Source organism: Oncorhynchus tshawytscha, linkage group LG06 (genome assembly GCF_018296145.1).
Source record: "Oncorhynchus tshawytscha isolate Ot180627B linkage group LG06, Otsh_v2.0, whole genome shotgun sequence".
Classification (NCBI taxonomy): Eukaryota; Metazoa; Chordata; class Actinopteri; order Salmoniformes; family Salmonidae; genus Oncorhynchus; species Oncorhynchus tshawytscha.
Genome location: NC_056434.1, coordinates 27,859,028 through 27,880,938, shown reverse-complemented (window position 1 = coordinate 27,880,938; position 21,911 = coordinate 27,859,028). Strand labels below are relative to the sequence as shown.

Genomic DNA, 21,911 nt, shown 5'->3' with positions numbered 1-21,911 from the left:
CAATGCACTGGCTGAGGGAGGAAAAGCATTAGTTTTGCCAGTCGTTGATTGACAGCAAACAATTGGTAACAATAGATAATTATAAACTGTAAATCAAATCTAAATAGAAAAAAAATAAACTTGATTACTAGACAATTTTTACTGTAAAAATATGATCATATGAGAGAAGTGGCCCCCACCACCACTTTACTTTTCCTGCTGGAAGTCTTGGGGATTTCCTTGTCACACAACAGGCAAGAACTGTTTCTTTATTTTCCAAAACATTGTATGGATTTAAAATGTGCAGTCCCTACATTCTGTTCCATGTGGAAAAGAGATTATATATATATATATATATATATGTATATATATATGTAATCATTGTAAAAAAATAAAAAATAAAAAGGGAAATAAATAAGGCAGTTTGACATGCCTGTTCCTCATCTTGCAAAAGAACACTTGCAAAGCCTCTCCAAAAATGTCAGGTCAATGCTACAGTACATTGATGGCACAAAGTGATCCCAATTTCCAAGAGCATGCTTCAACTCATTATGGGGTTCTATTTCTGCAGTATCGGCCAAAGGAAATTATTTTTGGGAAAAAAATTGAGGGAACCCTATGTCCATATATACAGTGCCTTGCGAAAGTATTCGGCCCCCTTGAACTTTGCGACCTTTTGCCACATTTCAGGCTTCAAACATAAAGATATAAAACTGTATTTTTTTTGTGAAGAATCAACAACAAGTGGGACACAATCATGAAGTGGAACGACATTTATTGGATATTTCAAACTTTAACAAATCAAAAACTGAAAAATTGGGCGTGCAAAATTATTCAGCCCCTTTACTTTCAGTGCAGCAAACTCTCTCCAGAAGTTCAGTGAGGATCTCTGAATGATCCAATGTTGACCTAAATGACTAATGATGATAAATACAATCCACCTGTGTGTAATCAAGTCTCTGTATAAATGCACCTGCACTGTGATAGTCTCAGAGGTCCGTTAAAAGCGCAGAGAGCATCATGAAGAACAAGGAACACACCAGGCAGGTCCGAGATACTGTTGTGAAGAAGTTTAAAGCCGGATTTGGATACAAAAAGATTTCCCAAGCTTTAAACATCCCAAGGAGCACTGTGCAAGCGATAATATTGAAATGGAAGGAGTATCAGACCACTGCAAATCTACCAAGACCTGGCCGTCCCTCTAAACTTTCAGCTCATACAAGGAGAAGACTGATCAGAGATGCAGCCAAGAGGCCCATGATCACTCTGGATGAACTGCAGAGATCTACAGCTGAGGTGGGAGACTCTGTCCATAGGACAACAATCAGTCGTATATTGCACAAATCTGGCCTTTATGGAAGAGTGGCAAGAAGAAAGCAATTTCTTAAAGATATCCATAAAAAGTGTTGTTTAAAGTTTGCCACAAGCCACCTGGGAGACACACCAAACATGTGGAAGAAGGTGCTCTGGTCAGATGAAACCAAAATTGAACTTTTTGGCAACAATGCAAAACGTTATGTTTGGCGTAAAAGCAACACAGCTCATCACCCTGAACACACCATCCCCACTGTCAAACATGGTGGTGGCAGCATCATGGTTTGGGCCTGCTTTTCTTCAGCAGGGACAGGGAAGATGGTTAAAATTGATGGGAAGATGGATGGAGCCAAATACAGGACCATTCTGGAAGAAAACCTGATGGAGTCTGCAAAAGGACTGGGACGGAGATTTGTCTTCCAACAAGACAATGATCCAAAACATAAAGCAAAATCTACAATGGAATGGTTCAAAAATAAACATATCCAGGTGTTAGAATGGCCAAGTCAAAGTCCAGACCTGAATCCAATCGAGAATCTGTGGAAAGAACTGAAAACTGCTGTTCACAAATGCTCTCCATCCAACCTCACTGAGCTCGAGCTGTTTTGCAAGGAGAAATGGGAAAACATTTCAGTCTCTCGATGTGCAAAACTGATAGACATACCCCAAGCGACTTGCAGCTGTAATCGCAGCAAAAGGTGGCGCTACAAAGTATTAACTTAAGGGGGCTGAATAATTTTGCATGCCCAATTTTTCAGTTTTTGATTTGTTAAAAAAGTTTGAAATATCCAATAAATGTCGTTCCACTTCATGATTGTGTCCCACTTGTTGTTGATTCTTCAAAAAAATACAGTTTTATATCTTTATGTTTGAAGCCTGAAATGTGGCAAAAGGTCGCAAAGTTCAAGGGGGCCGAATACTTTCGCAAGGCACTGTATAACAATATATTGGCTGCATCTTGCTCAAGAAAATACATGCTATAGCAGATCATATACAACAATGTGCTATAGAACTACTGACCAGAACCTACATTGTTTACAATATAATGCTAACACAATTAAAATAAGAGTGACAAGGTAAGTGGAGGGAGAGAAATGGGTAAGAAAGGCAGAGGAACAATGAGCTCACATTAAGAAAAAGTAAACGGTTTATTGTGTATCATGGCTTTTGTATTCATTGTCACAGAGAGCATGAGGAGGAAATGGGAAGCTTGCTGGTCTAAGGATGTTATTGATAATATTTTCTATGATTATTTGGATTGCTAGAGCAACCTGACAACAATGAATGTTAAATTAAACTTTTAAAAAGAGATTTAGTTGTATACAATAAGGCAAGCTGATAACACACAGGGGAGTACGGTGAGAAAACATGAGGATATAAGACATCGAGTCCGAACATAAAACTAAAATGGTGAAGGTAAATTGGTACTTTTTTTCCTTGTCTGCCATCTTCAGATATTTAAGCTCCCCAGCATCATGCAGGTCAGCGTGGGGAAAGGGACTCTGATGGATCTGTGAACTCTCAGCAAAGGAACAGATCTCATTTCAGTTGAAGGCATGTAGCCTATGTGCCTGCATGTCTCTGTGATTGACATCTGGAATCCGGTGTAATTTCTCAAACAGGTATGGATGATACAGAGAGGAGGTTGGGCGTTTAGGTGTCTCTGCAAGACCTCCCCCATCCTCAGCCTTCCCTTATATCCACTCTGCCCACTTCTGGTGTCCTTAGCCAAAATTGTGCAGCGCGAGCCGGAACATGTCATTGGTGCATACCCAGGCATCATTAATGTTCTTCAGGATGAAACTCTGATGAAATCCCATGATGGGGTCCTCATCAGCCTGTAACACAAAGAGAGAGCTTAGTAAAAAGTCACAGTTATGATAGTGAATCTAATCCACAGCTGGGTGCATCTCTGTCAACAGTTGATTCTGTCTTGGTCAAAGCGACAAACTGCCTTCACACAACACACATTCCTGTTATTCCACTCTATCATACATTTTTAATTTTAAATTTAATTTAATTTTTTACAATCAATAGGCTTGTGGCAAACCCAAATTCCTCACAAGGCTTTTCTAGCTAAACAGAGCACACACAGGTGTGAACAGGCACTAATGGAGATGCAGACAAAAAGCAAGCCATCTCTTTAGGTGTCAGTGGAGACTAGGCTTACACAACTCTATAACAGTAACTGCTCAGTGATCATGACGGCATTGGCGTCTTCAAATAACACATGAATGTTCTAAAAAGCAGATTTCAAGTTCAAGGTCCACAGTGAAGATCAGAGCTTTCATATAAGGCCATTACTGTGGCTTGGACTAGTTAATAATTTGTCAAACAAGCCAGCCTTCACTATAATCTCGGTTCAAATTCAATAAACCACTTTGTTTGTTGCAGTTTATAGTGCATTTCCCCTCTCTTTTAAAAGGGATTGTCCATATACTTTTTAGCCAATTGTTCTGAAAGTAGCGCCCGTGAGCCAAAAATGGTCCTGAAAATTGCGTACAACATCACATATGTGCCACACGTGATTGCGCTCTCTCGTTCTCCTGTTTGTGATTCCGGCTAGCTGTCACTCAAATGGCAAGGGGCTGAATCTCATCGTCTGGAACTTTAATTGCTAGGGGGCTGGCCAACGGCCGTGGAAATGTAGGGAAATGGCGCAGCTGTTTCCAAAAAAGACGCTTTCAAACTAGGGATTTTGTGGCCAAATGCAGAAAGACAGTAATTCTGCTCATATGAACTACACATTGACACGTCCAGCCCCAAGAGGGTGGTTTAAAAAAAAAAGACTAGTCGACCAAGGTACCAGAGCATGACTTTAAGCAGAGTGGGAAAAATGGGTGATTAGATCACATTTTTAGCACCCTGAATGCACTGTGGTCTCTAATTACCAAACTCTAGTTTGGCGTAAGATTAGTAAAAGCCTAACTGACCCATGGTCACTCAGAACACTGATCCTTACTGACAGTAAGTAGGGAGAAGATGGGTCATAAAACCACAGATAGGTCAAAGGTTGTGCAGGGCAAGCCTGAAGAATTTGTTGGTGCAAACCCAGGAATTCCTATAATTATTCAGCAAAAACATGTACTGGAAGCCCAGGACCTGGTCATCATCTGCCTTCGAGACAGACAAAATACAATAGCCCTGACTTCTAATGTGCAAACTACTTACCTACCTCTCACACATACCCTTGTTTTTACTAACATAGGAAGGCTTGGTCCATGTCTTATTCAGTATTTGCGTCAGCAGATTAATAAAAGCATAGCTAGTTATATCAACTTGGTGAACAAAGGGCTTGAAACTGTGAAGCTGAAAACAGATGTTAAAAAGCACAGCTAGGTACAACATACAGTTTGATCCAACAGACAGAATCCTGACTCTTCATTTCAAACGATTTAAACAAATACAGTAACTTTCAAAGCAGGTGGGGATTTCTAGCCTGTAAGCTATTCAGTTGTTAATTTAAGAAACTGGCAATATACAGTACTGTTCAAAAGTTTGGAGTCACTTAGAAATGTCCTTGTTTTTGAAAGAAAAGCTACTTTTTTTGTCCATTTAAAATAACATCAAATTGATCAGAAATACAGTGTAGACATTGTTGTAGCTGGAAACGGCTGATTTTTAATGGAATATCTACATATGCGTACAGAGGCCCATTATCAGCAACCATCACTCCTGTGTTCCAGTGGCACATTGTGTTAGCTATTCCAAGTTGATCATTTTAAAAGGCTAACTGATCATTAGAAAACCCTTTTGCAATTATGTTAGCACAGCTGAAAGCTGAGTATCTAGAGCATCAGCATTTGTGGGTTCAATTACAGGCTCAAAATGGCCAAAAAAATACCTTTCTTCTGAAACTCGTCAGTCTATTCTTGTTCGGAGAAATGAAGGCGATTCCATGCGAGAAATTGCCAAGAAACTGAAGCTCTTGTACAACGCTGTGTACTACTCCCTTCACAGAAAAGCGCAAACTGGCTCTAACCAGAATAGAAAGAGTGGGAGGCCCCAGTGCACAACTGAGCAGAAGGACAAGTACATTAGAGGGTCTAGTTTGAAAAACAGACGCCACACAAGTCCTCAACTGGCAGCTTCATTAAATAGTACCCGCAAAACACCAGTCTCAACATCAACAGTGAAGAGGCGACTCCGAGATGCTGGCCTTCTAGGCAAGGGTTTTCTAATGATCAATTATCCTTTTAAAATTATCAACTTGGATTAGCCTCTGTACGCCTGTGTAGATATTCCATTAAAAATCTGCCGTTTCCAGCTACAATAGTCTGTTACAACATTAACAATGTCTACACTGTATTTCTGATCATTTTGATGTTATTTTAATGGACAAAATGTGCTTTACTTTCAAAAACAAAGACATTTGTACGTGACCCCAAACTTTAGAACGGTAGTGTACATTTTTACAGTATTAGAATGACAATGACTTACTTTTAATTGTCCTACTACCATACTCATTATACAGCTGTCAGGTGTGGGCTGGTGGTCTTGTGCTGTTATACTGTGAGCTATTTTTAAGAAGGGGAGAGTCTGAAAAGAAGAAATAATAAACAAGAGATGTATCTGAGACAAGCACATTCCACCAATATATCCTGTTCAATCAGTGCACTCCTGACATACTATTGAGACATTCCATTCTGTCATGCTCAGGTATATTTTAAAAATGTCACTCACAGAAAGTTTCTCGACAATCGCTGCTTTTCCCTGGAATTGCTGTCCCTCCCATGTAAGGCATGATGCATCGATCTGTAAAAAGGAAAAGCAGAGGTTTGAGTTTGTCAGTGGGACAAGGCACATTGGTGGTATAGGGTGGAAGGATGTGAGGTATGTCCCGACTCCCAATCTGTTTTATTCACAACTAACTTTTCTACGCATACTCAAGTTAGGGTATGAGAGAGTGATATGCAACTATTTAGTCATGTACCATGTGGAAGAAGAATAGAAGAACGGGCTCTGCTGCTCTTACCTTATTCTTTGATAAAAATTAAATTATTGTTTAAGGGAAAAATATAGTTAACAGAAGCCTTTCAGTAATAGATTTGTAAAATAACGCAAATGAGTCATAGCTTGTGCAGTTCTCCTCCCATCTAAAAATATAAATCGTGCTACCAATAGGGGGCTCAAAAACAACACATTGACTCAAGAATGCTAACCTAGCTGAATGTAAAGAAAAGGGAACAATCAACAACTTGCTTGTTCTCATGATTGATAAATGGACATTACAATTACTTGAACAGCTTAAAATAAGTAACTATATGCTGTCTTTGTACCTCTTATTGAAATATATTATGCTTTATATTATGCTTTATATATTATGCTTTAACTTGTAAGTGTCAGTATGCATGCATATTTGCCTGTCCCACAGTCTAACTTGATACTTCTTTGGCCCAAAACGTTCCTCAGATGAATGCTTGTCAAAACTTATTTGATCTAGGTCTAGGATCAGTCTCTGAAACACATAAACCAAGTAAAGTTTTGAACAGTAACATTGAAATAGGGCAAGACTACAGAACATGAATTGATTCAACAATCTTTCCCTTGGATAGTGTTTGGAATGGAATTATCAGGGAGCATTTGCTCACAGGTCTGGAGATATTTTATGAGGCACTACTTTTCTATTTGAAAAAAACTGAACATTAACAAATATCCAATTTATTACTAAATGAGTTATAACAGATGCAGAGGTGGTTAGACTGTTGAAGGTGATGGTGGAATAAATGCATGGGGGTGAAGACTGCAGTGGTGAGAACAGGACACAGGAAAGCAGAACTATGATTCATATTCATTGGTACAGACAGATCCACTCACATATATTGCTCCAAGCTGGGTCCTGTCCGTGTCAAAGAGCTGGTAGTAATGTTGCACAAAACTGGATCCTATCTGTTCCCAAATCGGCTTTTCCCCCATTCTGAATCACCTGGAAACAAGTTCAATTGGAAGAGACAATCTTATGAGTGTACAATCCTAGTGGTGTGGATGACATAGACTAAACTCAAGAAATCTGGGCAAGAAAGATCAGGTAGAGCTTGTTGGGTTTGCACTTAGGGGCAAAAGAAAGAGTCCACACCCAATTGCTCCATATCAAATAAAATTGTATGTCACATGCGCTGAATACAACAGAAGACCTTACCATGAAATGCTTACTTACAAGCCCTTAACCAACAATGCAGCTCAAGAAATAGAGTTGTGAACATATTTACAAAATACTTTGATTGTATTAAAAAATGTAACAAGATATTTAAATAAAATAACGAGGCTATATACAGGGGGTACCGGTACCGAGTCAATGTGCGGGGGTACAGGTTAGTCAAGGTCATTTATAAAGTGACTATGCATAGATAATAAACAGCGAGTAGCAGCAGTGTAAAAATAAAGAAGGGGGGGGGGGTCAATGTAAATAGTGTCATCTATGGATTTCACATGGCTGGGAATACAGATATGCATCTGTTGGTCACAGATACCTTTTTTTCTATTTTTATGGTAGAGGCGTGAATCAGAAAACCAGTCAGTAAATACTGGTGGCCACCATTTTGCCTCATGCACCGCTACACATCGACTTCACAGAGTTGTTCAGGCGGTTGATTGTGGCCTGTGGAATGTTGTCCCACTCTTCAATGGCTGTGCGAAATTGCTCTAAAATTAAGTTGGAGGTGGCTTATGGTAGAGAAATTAACATTACATTTTCTGACAAGAGCTCTGGTGGACATTCTAGTCAGCATGCCAATTGCACGCTCCCTCAATTTGAGACATCTGTGGCATTGTCTTGTGTGGCAAAACTGCACATTTTAGAGTGTTCTTATTGTCCCCAGTACAAGGTGCACCTGTGTAATGATCATGCTGTTCAATCATCTTATTGATATGCCACACCTGCCAGGTGAATGGATTATCTTGGCAAAGGAAGAAATGCACACTAACAGGGATGTAAACAAATTTGTGCACATTTTAGAGAAGTAAGCTTTTTTGGCATATGGAAAATGTCAAGGATATTTTATTTCAGCTCATAAAACATGGCATTTATTTTTTTGTTCTGTATAGGAAATACATTTTTGAATTTAGTGGTTGAACAATATATTAAGAGCACCAGGAATACACGCACTGACTAAACGTTTTTAAAAAAGGAGCACTGTAGAGTATTCTTCTTTGGGGCTTTTTCAGAAAACAAAGACAGCTGATAGGACAAGGTTATGCTTCATTGGCAGAGCAAGCAAACCACGCACACTACTTTAGAACAATTGAGCAAATACCACCAAGGGCCATAGTTTAGCAACAGTTACACCCACATTATGGTACCTATTCTGACAGTGCTAGCTAAGCTAGTCTTGTTTGGATCAGTGCGCTGTCAGTCACGGCGTCTCACGTGCCTCCCCAACGCACATTAACTTTATACGAAGCTTGCATAGCTAGCTACCTCAATTATTCACACGAACCTAGGAAATACTAGTTTACAAATCATCCCTTGCACTATAATTGCAACACGTTATTTCCAATCGTGTCGTTTGAGATTTCAAAGAAAAGATCGCTACTAACTTAATCAAGTTATACAAGATACTGTAGCTAGCTACTATAGCTAACGTTTCATGTGTTCGTCAGCTGAATGCTAGCTACTTACACAGTCCGCTCACGCCGTGAGCATGCCATGACATGGGCAATGTTGGACTCTTTCTTTGACTTTGGCTGAGCTAGCTAGCATAGGCAAGGCTAATATCAAAGATCAAACGTTGGTTGGTTGACTGACTAGCTCGATGTCCCGTATTGCTTAGCTAATAAAATGCAATCAAAAGGCTAGACAATTAAAATCTAAAGTGATGCTAGATATACAAGTGGTATGGCACGTTCTTTCGCACTATCGGCTGCTAAAAATAACCTAACCGTTCCTCAACATTCTGAAGCTTCTTTCGACCGGGCCCAGCCAGAACATAGGCGTGTCCTAGCTATCACTTTTGGCGAGCCACCGCCTGTCAAAAAGGTATATAAACTAATCCATTCTAAATCATAATAGGATACGGTTGTCGCTAGAAGACAACAAATGTTTTTATTTAATATAGAATTACATTTTTTAGAAAAGCAACTTACCGCGAACTCAAAACCGTGCCCCGGCTTCCAGTTATGGCGATTACACCCGTTTAGGCGCATGCTCATCTGTCTAATGCTACGTGGGAAATGAAGTTCTTCACTCTATACAGCTGGTAGGTTTTTCCACCCACACGAAACTCTCAACATACAAAAATATGGTACCCTTTAAATCAGCCCACTTTAATGAAGGTAAACTACATTTGTTGTGGAAATTATAAGGATGGATAGAATGGCCATGGTTTTACATGCCTGCATCCACAAGATGGCACAGTTCTAATGGCACTGTATGCTACTATAAACAGACGTTTGAATTGAGTAGCCACACACTGCTCCGGTGAACAATTTGCTAGCCTGGCTACTAGAACACCAGAGAAGTATGTGAGAGAAGTATGTGACAGCTCAACTTTGGGATGCTAATGTTTTTACGTAAATATTCAATTTCTGACACTGATAATAAGTTACTGTGTGAAACACATTTGACTTACAGATAATTTCAGTAACAACAGTCCGTTTAAGTGTTTGTTTAATGTTCAACCTGGTTCCTTTGGAAATATATCATGAGTTTGCAGGCCACAAGGATAGCAAAGAAACAGTTAGATGCCTGACGGCTACCACTTTCTAAAAGTGCTTAGAGCGATTCAGTCCTGTTGTGGTGCAGGCCCAGCCCTGGTCACATCTATTGCCAGGAGGTGCTGCAGGGCCAGCTCTGTGTCCATTTGTGTTGTGTGCTGCTCTAGCTCCCCCTGGTGTATCTGGAATGCCATAGTTAGGACCCAGTCTAGTGTGATAGCGTCCAGAGAGGGGTCAATGTTCTTAAAGGCAGCCCTTAGATCAGCCACAGTCACCTCTCTGTGAATAAAAAACACAATGCCCCTGGTGATCCTTTCAAAACGGTTTACACTTTTCAAACAACAATGAAACAAGTATATTACTTGTGCAAATTGAGATCTGTATAGATTTACGTCATTTAGCATACGCTCTTATCCAAAGCGACTAATGCAGATTTTTCACCTAGCCTTTACCCGCTAGGCTACCTGCCGCCCTACATGGGGTATACACTTTGCTTACCCTTTGCCTCCCAGCTGAGTCCTCAGTTGGCTGATATACATATGCCTCTCTGTGGAGGCCTGCTTCTTCACCAGATTCAGGAAGTCTTTGTGTTTCCCATCTGCATCCTGCATAGAACATCACACCATGTCTTTGCCACAGTAGACATTAATGGTAGCAGTGCATTAGGAAAGTTTGTTCAACATTTTGTTATGTTACAGCCTTATTATAAAATTGATTAAATAGAATTTTCACATTTTATAAAGTATTCAGACACATTACTCTACTTTGTTGATGCCTCTCAGGCAGCGATTACAGCCTCGAGTCTTCTTGGGTATGACGCTACAAGCTTGGCACACCTGTATTTGGGGAGTGTCACTGCACAGCTATTTTGAGGTCTCTGTAGATGTAACAGAATAGACTTTACGTCCGTCCCCTCGCCCCGACCTGGGCGCGAACCAGGGACGCTCTGCACACATCAACAGTCACCCTCGAAGCATCACCCATCGCCCCACAAAAGCCGCGGCCCTTGCAGAGCAAGGGGAACCACTACTTCAAGGTCTCAGAGCAAGTGACGTCACCGATTGAAACGCCACTAGCGCTAACTAGCTAGCCATTTCACATCGGCTACATAGAGATGTTAGATCGGGTTCAAGTCCGGGCTCTGGCCCAAAGCGTTGTCTTGGCTGTGTGCTTAGGGTCGTTGTCCTGTTAGAAGGTGAACCTTTGCCCCAGTCTGAGGTTCTGAATGCTCTGGAGCAGATTTACAGCCTTGTTATAATCCATTTTAGAATAAGGCTGTAAACCATATAAACCATATAACCTGCATTTATTGTAGCTGGGGATTTTAACAAAGCAAATTTGAGAACAAGGCTACCTAAATTCTGTCAACATATTGATTGTAGTACTCGTGCTGGCAAAACTCTGGATCACTGCTACTCTAACTTCCGCGATGCATACAAGGCCCTCCCCCGCCCTCCATTCGGAAAATCTGACCACAAATTCATTTTGTTCCTCAAACAGGATGTACCCGTGACAAGGACTATTCAACGCTGGTCTGACCAATTGGAATCCACGCTTCAAGAGTGTTTTGATCACGCGGACTGGGACATGTTCCGAGTAGCCTCAGAGAATATCGATTTATACGCTGATTCAGTGAGTGAGTTTATAAGGAAGTGCATAGGAGATGTTGTACCGACTGTGACTATTAAAACCTACCATAACCAGAAACCGTGGATAGATGGCGGCATTCGTGCAAAACTGAAAGTGAGAACCATTTAACCATGGAAAGATGACAGGGAATATGGCTGAATATAAACAGTGTAGTTATTCCCTCCGCAAGGCAATCAAACAAGTGAAATGTCAGTATAGTGACAAAGTGGAGTCGCAATTCAACAGCTCAAATCAAATCAAATTTTATTTGTCACATACACATGGTTAGCAGATGTTAATGCGAGTGTAGCGAAATGCTTGTGCTTCTAGTTCCGACAATGCAGTAATAACGAACAAGTAATCTAACTAACAATTCCAAAAAACTACTGTCTTATACACAGTGTAAGGGGATAAAGAATATGTACATAAGGATATATGAATGAGTGATGGTACAGAGCAGCATAGGCAAGATACAGTAGATGATATCGAGTACAGTATATACATATGAGATGAGTATGTAAACCAAGTGGCATAGTTAAAGTGGCTAGTGATACATGTATTACATAAGGATGCAGTCGATGATACAGTATCTACGTATGCATATGAGATGAATAATGTAGGGTAAGTAACATTATATAAGGTAGCATTGTTTAAAGTGGCTAGTGATATATTTACATAATTTCCCATCAATTCCCATTATTAAAGTGGCTGGAGTAGAGTCAGTGTCATTGACAGTGTGTGTTGGCAGTAGCCACTCAATGTTAGTGGTGGCTGTTTAACAGTCTGATGGCCTTGAGATAGAAGCTGTTTTTCAGTCTCTCGGTCCCAGCTTTGATGCACCTGTACTGACCTCGCCTTCTGGATGACAGCGGGGTGAACAGGCAGTGGCTCGGGTGGTTGATGTCCTTGATGATCTTTATGGCCTTCCTGTAGCATCGGGTGGTGTAGGTGTCCTGGAGGGCAGGTAGTTTGCCCCCGGTGATGCGTTGTGCAGACCTCACTACCCTCTGGAGAGCCTTACGGTTGAGGGCGGTGCAGTTGCCATACCAGGCGGTGATACAGCCCGCCAGGATGCTCTCGATTGTGCATCTGTAGAAGTTTGTGAGTGCTTTTGGTGACAAGCCGAATTTCTTCAGCCTCCTGAGGTTGAAGAGGCGCTGCTGCGCCTTCCTCACGATGCTGTCTGTGTGAGTGGACCAATTCAGTTTGTCTGTGATGTGTATGCCGAGGAACTTAAAACTTGCTACCCTCTCCACTACTGTTCCATCGATGTGGATGGGGGTGTTCCCTCTGCTGTTTCCTGAAGTCCACAATCATCTCCTTAGTTTTGTTGACGTTGAGTGTGAGGTTATTTTCCTGACACCACACTCCGAGGGCCCTCACCTCCTCCCTGTAGGCCGTCTCGTCGTTGTTGGTAATCAAGCCTACCACTGTTGTGTCGTCCGCAAACTTGATGATTGAGTTGGAGGCGTGCGTGGCCACGCAGTCGTGGGTGAACAGGGAGTACAGGAGAGGGCTCAGAACGCACCCTTGTGGGGCCCCAGTGTTGAGGATCAGCGGGGAGGAGATGTTGTTGCCTACCCTCACCACCTGGGGCGGCCCGTCAGGAAGTCCAGTACCCAGTTGCACAGGGCGGGGTCGAGACCCAGGGTCTCGAGCTTGATGACGAGCTTGGAGGGTACTATGGTGTTGAATGCCGAGCTGTAGTCAATGAACAGCATTCTCACATAGGTATTCCTCTTGTCCAGATGGGTTAGGGCAGTGTGCAGTGTGGTTGAGATTGCATCGTCTGTGGACCTATTTGGGCGGTAAGCAAATTGGAGTGGGTCTAGGGTGTCAGGTAGGGTGGAGGTGATATGGTCCTTGACTAGTCTCTCAAAGCACTTCATGATGACGGAAGTGAGTGCTACGGGGCAGTAGTCGTTTAGCTCAGTTACCTTAGCTTTCTTGGGAACAGGAACAATGGTGGCCCTCTTGAAGCATGTGGGAACAGCAGACTGGTATAGGGATTGATTGAATATGTCCGTAAACACACCGGCCAGCTGGTCTGCGCATGCTCTGAGGGCGCGGCTGGGGATGCCGCCTGGGCCTGCAGCCTTGCGAGGGTTAACACGTTTAAATGTCTTACTCACCTCGGCTGCAGTGAAGGAGAGACCGCATGTTTTCGTTGCAGGCCGTGTCAGTGACACTGTATTGTCCTCAAAGCGGGCAAAAAAGTTATTTAGTCTGCCTGGGAGCAAGACATCCTGGTCCGTGACTGGGCTGGATTTCTTCCTGTAGTCCGTGATTGACTGTAGACCCTGCCACATGCCTCTTGTGTCTGAGCCGTTGAATTGAGATTCTACTTTGTCTCTGTACTGACGCTTAGCTTGTTTGATAGCCTTGCGGAGGGAATAGCTGCACTGTTTGTATTCGGTCATGTTACCAGACACCTTGCCCTGATTAAAAGCAGTGGTTCGCGCTTTCAGTTTCACACGAATGCTGCCATCAATCCACGATTTCTGGTTAGGGAATGTTTTAATCGTTGCTATGGGAACGACATCTTCAACGCACGTTCTAATGAACTCGCACACCGAATCAGCGTATTCGTCAATGTTGTTGTCTGACGCAATACGAAACATCTCCCAGTCCACGTGATGGAAGCAGTCTTGGAGTGTGGAGTCAGCTTGGTCGGACCAGCGTTGGACAGACCTCAGCGTGGGGGCCTCTTGTTTTAGTTTCTGTCTGTAGGCAGGGATCAACAAAATGGAGTCGTGGTCAGCTTTTCCGAAAGGGGGGCGGGGCAGGGCCTTATATGCGTCGCGGAAGTTAGAGTAACAATGATCCAGGGTCTTTCCACCCCTGGTTTCGCAATCGATATGCTGATAAAATTTAGGGAGTCTTGTTTTCAGATTAGCCTTGTTAAAATCCCCAGCTACAATGAATGCAGCCTCCGGATAAATCGTTTCCAGTTTGCAGAGAGTTAAATAAAGTTCGTTCAGAGCCATCGATGTGTCTGCTTGGGGGATATATACGGCTGTGATTATAATCGAAGAGAATTCTCTTGGTAGATAATGCGGTCTACATTTGATTGTGAGGAATTCTAAATCAGGTGAACAGAAGGATTTGAGTTCCTGTATGTTTCTTTCATCACACCATGTCACGTTAGTCATAAGGCATACGCCCCCGCCCCTCTTCTTACCAGAAAGATGTTTGTTTCTGTCGGCGCGATGCGTGGAGAAACCCGCTGGCTGCACCGCTTCGGATAGCGTCTCTCCAGTTAGCCATGTTTCCGTGAAGCAGAGAACGTTACAGTCTCTGATGTCCCTCTGGAATGCTACCCTTGCTCGGATTTCATCAACCTTGTTGTCAAGAGACTGGACATTGGCAAGAAGAATGCTAGGGAGTGGTGCACGGTGTGCCCGTCTCCGGAGTCTGACCAGAAGACCGCTTCGTTTCCCTCTTTTTCTGAGTCGTTTTTTGGGTCGCTGCATGTAATCCACTCCGTTGCACTGGTTGTAAGGCAGAACACAGGATCCGCATCGCGAAAAACATATTCTTGGTCGTACTGATGGTGAGTTGACGCTGATCTTATATTCAGTAGTTCTTCTCGGCTGTATGTAATGAAACCTAAGATGACCTGGGGTACTAGTGTAAGAAATAACACGTAAAAAAACAAAAAACTGCATAGTTTCCTAGGAACGCGAAGCGAGGCGGCCATCTCTGTCGGCGCCGGAAGTCAGACACACAGTATGTGGCAGGGTCTACAGAAATTTTGCATGTCAACTAAAACTCTCACAAACTTTTACAGATGCACAATTGAGAGGATCCTGTCGGTCTGCATCACCACCTGGCAACGGCAACTGCACTGCCCATAACCGAAGGGCTCTCCAGAATATGGTGCGGTCTGCACAACACATCACCCGGTGCAAAGTACCTGTCCTCCAGCACCCTTCGTTACAGCAAGGCCACTGCCAGCAATACATTTGCAAACATTTCTAAACCTGTTTTCGCTTTGAGGTATTGAGTGAAAAAATCTATTTTTAACAATTTTAGAATAAAGCTGTAACGTACCAATTTTGTGTATTCAATTGGTAGTTAGTCTCATCACTGCAACTCCCGTACGGACTCAGGAGAGGCAAAGGTCGAGAGCTGTGCATCCTCCGAAACACAACACAGCCAAGGCGCACTGCTTCTTGACAGGCATTGGCCAGTTTCTGTGCACGCTTCTGGGCCGCCACAGGAGTCGCTAGTGCACGATGGGACAAGAACATCCATGCAGGCCAAACCTCCCCTAACCCGGACGACGCTGGGCCAATTGTGCGCAGCCCCATAGGTCTCCCGGTTGCGGCTGGCTGCGACAGACTCGAACCAGGATCTCTAGTGGCAGCACTGTGTAGCGGTGCCTTAGACCACTGCGCCACTTGGGAGGCCCCACTGCCTGTTCACCCCGCTACCATCCAGAAGGCGAGGTCAGTACAGTTGCATCAAAGCTGGGAGCGAGAGATTCTATCTCAAGGCCATCAGACTGTTAAACAGCCATCACTAACACAGTGAGGCTGCTGCCTACATACAGACTTGAAATCATTGGCCACTTTAATAAATGGATCACTCGTCACTTTAATAATGTTTACATATCTTGCATTACTCATCTCATATGTATATACTATATTTTATCATAATAATCTTATAATAATCTTGCCTATGCCGCTCGGTCATTGCTTATCCATTTAGTTATATGTATATATTCTTATTCCATTCCTTTACTTAGATTGTGTGTATTAGGTAGTTGTTGGATTTCTTTCTATTGTTGCACTGTCAGAACTAGAAGCACAAGCATTTCACTACACTCACAATAACATCTGATAACCATGTGTATGTGACCAATAAAATGTGAGATCAATGATCTCTCTGTACTTTGCTCCGTTCATCTTTCCCTCGATCCTGACCAGTCTTCCAGTCCCTGCCACTGAAAAACATTCCCACAGCATGATGCTGCCACCACCATGCTTCACCGTAGGGATGGCGCTAGGTTTCCTCCAGACGTGACGCTTGACATTCAGGCCAAAGAGTTCAGTCTTGGTTTCATCAGACCAGATTATCTTGTTTCTCATGGTCTGAGAGTCCTTTAGGTGCCTTTTGGCAAACTCCAAGCGGGCTGTCCTTTTACTGAGGAGTGGCTTCCGTCTAGTCACTCTACCATAAATGCCAGATTGGTGTAGCGCTGCAGAGATGGTTGTCATTCTGAAAGGTTCTACCATCTCCACAGAGGAACTCTGGAGCTCTGTCAGAGTGACCATCGGGTTCTTGGTCACCTCCTTGACCAAGGCCCTTCTCCCCGATTGCTCAGTTTGGCCTGCCGGCCAACTCTAGTTAGTCTTGGTGGTTCGAAACTTCTTCCATTTAAGAATGATGGAGGCCACTATGTTCTTTGGGACCTTCAATGCTGCAGACATTTTTTGGTATCCTTCCCCAGATCTGTGCCTCGCCACAATCCTGTTTCGGAGCTCTACAGACAATTCCATCAACCTCATGGCTTGGTTTTTGCTCTGACATGCACTGTCAACAGGTGTGTGCCTTTCCAAATCATGTCCAATCAATTGAATTTACCACAGGTGGACTCCAATCAAGTTGTAGAAACATCAAGGATAATCAATGGAAACAGGATGCTATTGCTATTGTATACATCAAGGGTACTTGAATACTTTTTGAGAAGGTCCAGTCCCTCAAATTTCCAGACCATGGTCTGCCTATTGACTATGGCTGGTATTCCTCTATTAAAACGGGATTGTGAAATTATGTGGACTGAGGTGTGAAATTTTGGACCGAGACACAAAAGGTTACCTCTGTATACAGTCTTTGGTATGGGAGGCTCCCACCGTTGTTGTCTAGCTCGGCCTGAGCTGTGGTCACTAGCTCATCGATGTCTTGCGCTCTTTTCAGAGGGAAGGCCATTTGCAAGTTATCTCTGCAAAACAGAGGTCATTTTATATAGCCCACTCACTGTCATAATCGTAATGTTTGACTTTAATCTGTACTGTAATTTGATTATCTGCATTACCTGAAATCCTGAACACTGAGCAGCCCACTCTCTGTACTGTCACCTTGGATCAACACTTTCAGCAGGTTAGACAGTAGATGCGTCTGACCATGGTACACACTCTCATCCACCTGTTAATAATACATTTATAACCATCAAATCATGCGCACCATCCTTTCTCACACTCATAAGAAGAGCGCTGTATAACACATTTGCAAGATCAATCACCTTTCCTGTGAGAATGTCATTGAAGAGGCTGACAGAGTCATCCTTTTGGTGTTGACGAATGCCCTCTACTAAGCTATAAGCCCACTCTCCAGCCTTTTCCCCATATTGTCTCTCCAGATGTTGCTGCAGAAACTCTGGAAGATTGCTGCTTTCATTTCTCTTAAGAAAAATACAATTAGAAGACATATCAGTCAAACAGTGTGTGAAATAACTCATGATTTGAAAGAGAGGTATCAGTTTACCCTTCCATCCTCCATGACCTTCTCCTTCCAAACCTCCTTGAGGATTCTCACAACCGCATTCTTCTTTAGCCTATGGTTCTTTAACTGCCCCTCATAGCGCAGGTATATGGGCACATCATCAGAAGTACCCTGAGTGGACACAGGGTGAAGACCTTTTGACCATGCCATTCTTTTTGGAAATGTGTTGATGTTCAGGCAGTTTGAAAGTTCAGCAGGAAGGGAGGTTTACCAGTCCAGTGAAAAACTCTGAGTTCTTTCCTCCCAGTTCTGCCAGCAGGATCTCCAAACGCCGCTGGCTGGACTGACCCTGGGAGAGATCAGCCCAACGCTCACTACCTCCCAGTACGTCTGTAATCACACAGTGCTGTGTAAATGTTCTGATCTAAAATGTTTATATTGATTCAGTCACAAAGCAAAACGCCTAACACTTCAAGCATTACTACCAACAATACCATACCACAAATGGGAAAAAACAGAACCTAGAGCAGTTTTTCTATGTGATACCTGCACACTGCTCCCATTCTGGCCTGGGGGTAGAGGCCTCTTTGAAGCCCTCCAGTTCTCCCTGGAGGCTGTCCCTCTGTGTTGTGACTTGCTTGTGCACCTCAAGCAGTGTGTCATATTCAGCCTTCATCTGATCAAAGTCTTTCTGCAGGGTCTCCAGCTGGAATAGATGCAAAGAGATTCAACACTCATTCAGGTCTGATTAAGTGAGACTGCTGTTGTTGAATCAAACATTTCACTGAACTGTACCTTAAGCAAGTTCTCTTTGTGGGTATGGTCCAACGTCTCCCAGTCACGGCGGGGAACTACGTCTCCATACTCCGCATGCAAGCGATTTAGCTCCACCTGGGCTTTAGTCAGGTCCTCTCGACACACCTTCAGAGCCAATTTCTCTTTCACTGGGTCCTCGATTTCCACTTCTGATGGAAAGGAACAGGTTTTCAGAGGTGACAACACCCCACACTTCGCTTACATCAAGACAGTTGACTAATAATTATTTTGTTAAATTTTTTCACTACCTTCCTGCTCTTCCTCGGGTTCCTCATCTGGTCCATAGCTCATGCTGCTGATGTTGGCGATGAGCAGCTTGCGAGCATCACATTCTTCTCTGTACATCAGATACTGAGCGGCCAGGTCTGCCTGCAGACAACACACCTGAGAATAACAAGCGAAAGAGCGATGAAGGAGAGTTCAGGCAGCCTAGGCATGGTTGATATGAGCCAGAATAACTTGAATTCTGTGTTTTCAGAGCAGCACTGGTGTGATTGAGACTGAACCTAGTGGGTAAGCACTGTACCTGGGTCTGCAGGGAACTCTGTGTCTCTCTCATGTTTTCAATAACCTTTTGACGGTGTTGGCGCTCTTGCTTCAGAGCTCTAATCTCTACCCTCTCCTCCTCTCGCAGGCCCAGGATCCTCTTTTCACACTGCTCTGACACCACAACCAGACGAGCACGGAGAGGCTCCAGCTCCCGGATCTGGTCCCGTAGGTATGCTGCAGAAATGAATATCCATAGACAATAAAATCCAACATCCTATAAGCATGACATCTTTAAGTCCCTCTGATACTTCCATTCATCCTTGTTTTTCTGTCCAAACTCACATTCACCATAACAATATAGGCCTATATGCCACAATCAAACATTCCATGCTACAATGCCACACACCTAATGTGATTTCATATTCATTTTTTATGGCACACAGAAGCGGCTTGTACGTTTTGAAGTCCTCAATGAAACAGCCAAAGACCTCCCGGTATGCCTGCGTATGACAGAGGGCAGATTTTGTCACTTGACAACTAAGTGAAAATGAATCTATTCACTATACTCCTTATATGTAGTAAGGTAAATACACTGTAACAAAGCCTAAATTACATGGATAACCTGTATATTATATGGCAGATGGATGGGACCTGTAGTTTGCGCTCTTGGACTTTTGGTTGTTGTAAGTCAAGAGCCTGCAGCTCCTTCTTTAGGTAGCTTTCAAGCTGCTCCAGGAATCGTGGCTTCCCCACAGGGCCACCAAAATCATCACCGCATCTGTAGCATATTACCATCTCAGTAAATCCTTCCACAACTTTAACCCTATATCATATGACAGTATATATAATTTGCTAAATACCCATGGTTCCTGATCTCTCCACCTGAAGTATGTCTCCTCCCCTGCTGAACAACTTGAGAGGTGACATGGGCAGGCCAGGTTGACAGGTAGCCTGAAGTACAGCCAACCTGACGGAGTGAGAACGTTTTTTTTTTAAATAAAAAAGCTTGCTCGGGGAACGAATGGTGTACTTAGTGATATGCACAAAGTCCCAAATGATCCAACCTAGCTAGCTAACTGCTTATCTTACTCTGGTTGATGCTCTACATGAGCCAGGACCGCCAATTGCCACTTGTCGCCCAGTTCTTTTTTCAGCGTTATGTTGACACTCAGACGACAGTCTGAAAGTGAGATGGAAACAAGCAGCTAACTAGAAATTATTACTTGTATTATTATTATATGATTCGCTTAGTAACGTTACTATCATAGAGTAACGTTATCTGAGTGAGCTAGCTAAGTTAACAGTTAACGTTAGCCTACTACTAAATTGGACAAGGCCACTTGCCGTTCAAACGATGATAAAGGTGGTAATCTAATATCTTTCTGTGTCGACATCTGTTATGTTTAGATGCAGCAAACAAGCGAGCTAGCTAGTTACCAAATACATTAACATTTAATCCCTCTTCAATTAGGTTAGCTAGCTATTTGCTTCACTTCAGGCCAACGCTTCAGGCTCACGACCGAGTTGTTATGTTTACACAATGTTGCCATGGAAATGAAGGACCCAGGAAGAACCCCAAATAGCAGACCATCGCGCGCCAGATACTTTTGTATCCCTGGAGAACCTTTCCAGAGAGAAGGCGTAAAAAACTTTGACTTGGCTCAGGACTTAATCAAAGATTTTTAAAATTGTGACTGACTTAATAATGTATGTTCAATGGTGTAAAGTACTTAAGTTAAAATACTTGTAAGTACTACTTAAGTAGTTTTTGGGGGTATCTGTACTTTACTATTTATATTTTTGACAATGTTTACTTTTACATCCCTACATTCCGAAAGAAAATTAATGTGCTTTTTATTCCATACATTTTCCCTGACACCCAAAAGTACTTGTTAAATGTTGAATGCTTAGCAGAACAGGAAAATTGTCCAATTCACTTACGTATCAAGAGAACACCCCTGGTCATCCGTAGTGCCTCTGATCTGGCGGACTCACTGCTTCATTTGTTGGAGAGTGTCCCAGGCTTTAAAACAAAATAGAAAATCGTACCGTCTGGTTTGCTTAATATAAGGAATTTGAAATAATTTATACTAATTTATAAGTATTATTTTACTGGGTGACTTTTACCTTCATAGAAAATGACTTAGATGTCTTTCTTTACTTTTACTCAAGTATGTAGTTTACTTTACTATTTATATTTTGTACATCTTTTACTTCACTACATTACAAAATAATGTACTTTTTACTCCATACATTTTCACTGACACCCAAAAGTACTTGCTACATTTTTTAATGCTTAGCAGGACAGTAAATGGTCCCATTCACACACTAATCAAGAGAACATCCCTGGTCATCCCTACTGTCTCTGATCTGTCCGACTCACTAAACACACGTGAGTGTGGCCTTGGTTATCATAAATAAATGGTGCCGTTTGGTTTGCTTAATATTAGGAAATTGAAATATTGAAGTATATTATAAACCAAATATTTTTTCGACTTCTACTCATGTATTATTTTATTGAGTGACTTTCAATTTACTTGAGTCATTTTCTATGAACTTTACTTTTACTCAAGTATGACAATTGG

General features: G+C 42.5%; 2 protein-coding genes across 5 annotated transcripts; both read right to left on the bottom strand.

Annotated features, from left to right (window-relative positions):
- Nucleotides 1-2,417: 2,417 nt before the first annotated feature.
- nutf2 (nuclear transport factor 2) lies at nucleotides 2,418-9,532 on the bottom strand. Of its 2 annotated transcripts, none has more exons than XM_024423509.2 (5): nucleotides 9,376-9,532; nucleotides 7,111-7,219; nucleotides 5,977-6,048; nucleotides 5,734-5,832; nucleotides 2,418-3,131 (listed from the first exon to the last, which is right to left on the bottom strand). In XM_024423509.2, exons 2-5 carry the CDS (start codon nucleotides 7,207-7,209, stop codon nucleotides 3,018-3,020), a joined length of 384 nt encoding a protein of 127 aa, XP_024279277.1. In that variant the 5' UTR covers nucleotides 7,210-7,219; nucleotides 9,376-9,532; the 3' UTR covers nucleotides 2,418-3,017. The 2 variants fall into 2 exon arrangements, with proteins under 2 accessions (XP_024279277.1, XP_024279278.1); XM_024423510.2 differs by lacking the exon at nucleotides 9,376-9,532 and adding an exon at nucleotides 8,912-9,185.
- Nucleotides 9,533-9,881: 349 nt separating this feature from the next.
- tsnaxip1 (translin-associated factor X interacting protein 1) lies at nucleotides 9,882-21,307 on the bottom strand. 3 transcript variants are annotated; one of them, XM_024423504.1, is made up of 16 exons: nucleotides 20,671-20,867; nucleotides 20,416-20,506; nucleotides 20,187-20,293; nucleotides 19,978-20,104; nucleotides 19,733-19,826; nucleotides 19,364-19,560; nucleotides 19,086-19,221; nucleotides 18,817-18,986; nucleotides 18,568-18,727; nucleotides 18,293-18,411; nucleotides 18,064-18,192; nucleotides 17,822-17,980; nucleotides 17,615-17,724; nucleotides 17,398-17,521; nucleotides 10,444-10,550; nucleotides 9,882-10,224 (listed from the first exon to the last, which is right to left on the bottom strand). In XM_024423504.1, the coding sequence occupies exons 1-16, from the start codon at nucleotides 20,718-20,720 to the stop codon at nucleotides 10,014-10,016; spliced, it is 2,091 nt and encodes a 696-aa protein (XP_024279272.1). In that variant the 5' UTR covers nucleotides 20,721-20,867; the 3' UTR covers nucleotides 9,882-10,013. The 3 variants fall into 3 exon arrangements, with proteins under 3 accessions (XP_024279272.1, XP_024279273.2, XP_042179074.1); XM_024423505.2 differs by lacking the exons at nucleotides 19,733-19,826; nucleotides 19,978-20,104; nucleotides 20,671-20,867 and adding an exon at nucleotides 21,268-21,307; XM_042323140.1 differs by lacking the exons at nucleotides 20,187-20,293; nucleotides 20,416-20,506; nucleotides 20,671-20,867 and having other exon boundaries at nucleotides 19,949-19,986.
- Between the last annotated feature and the right edge of the window lie 604 nt (nucleotides 21,308-21,911).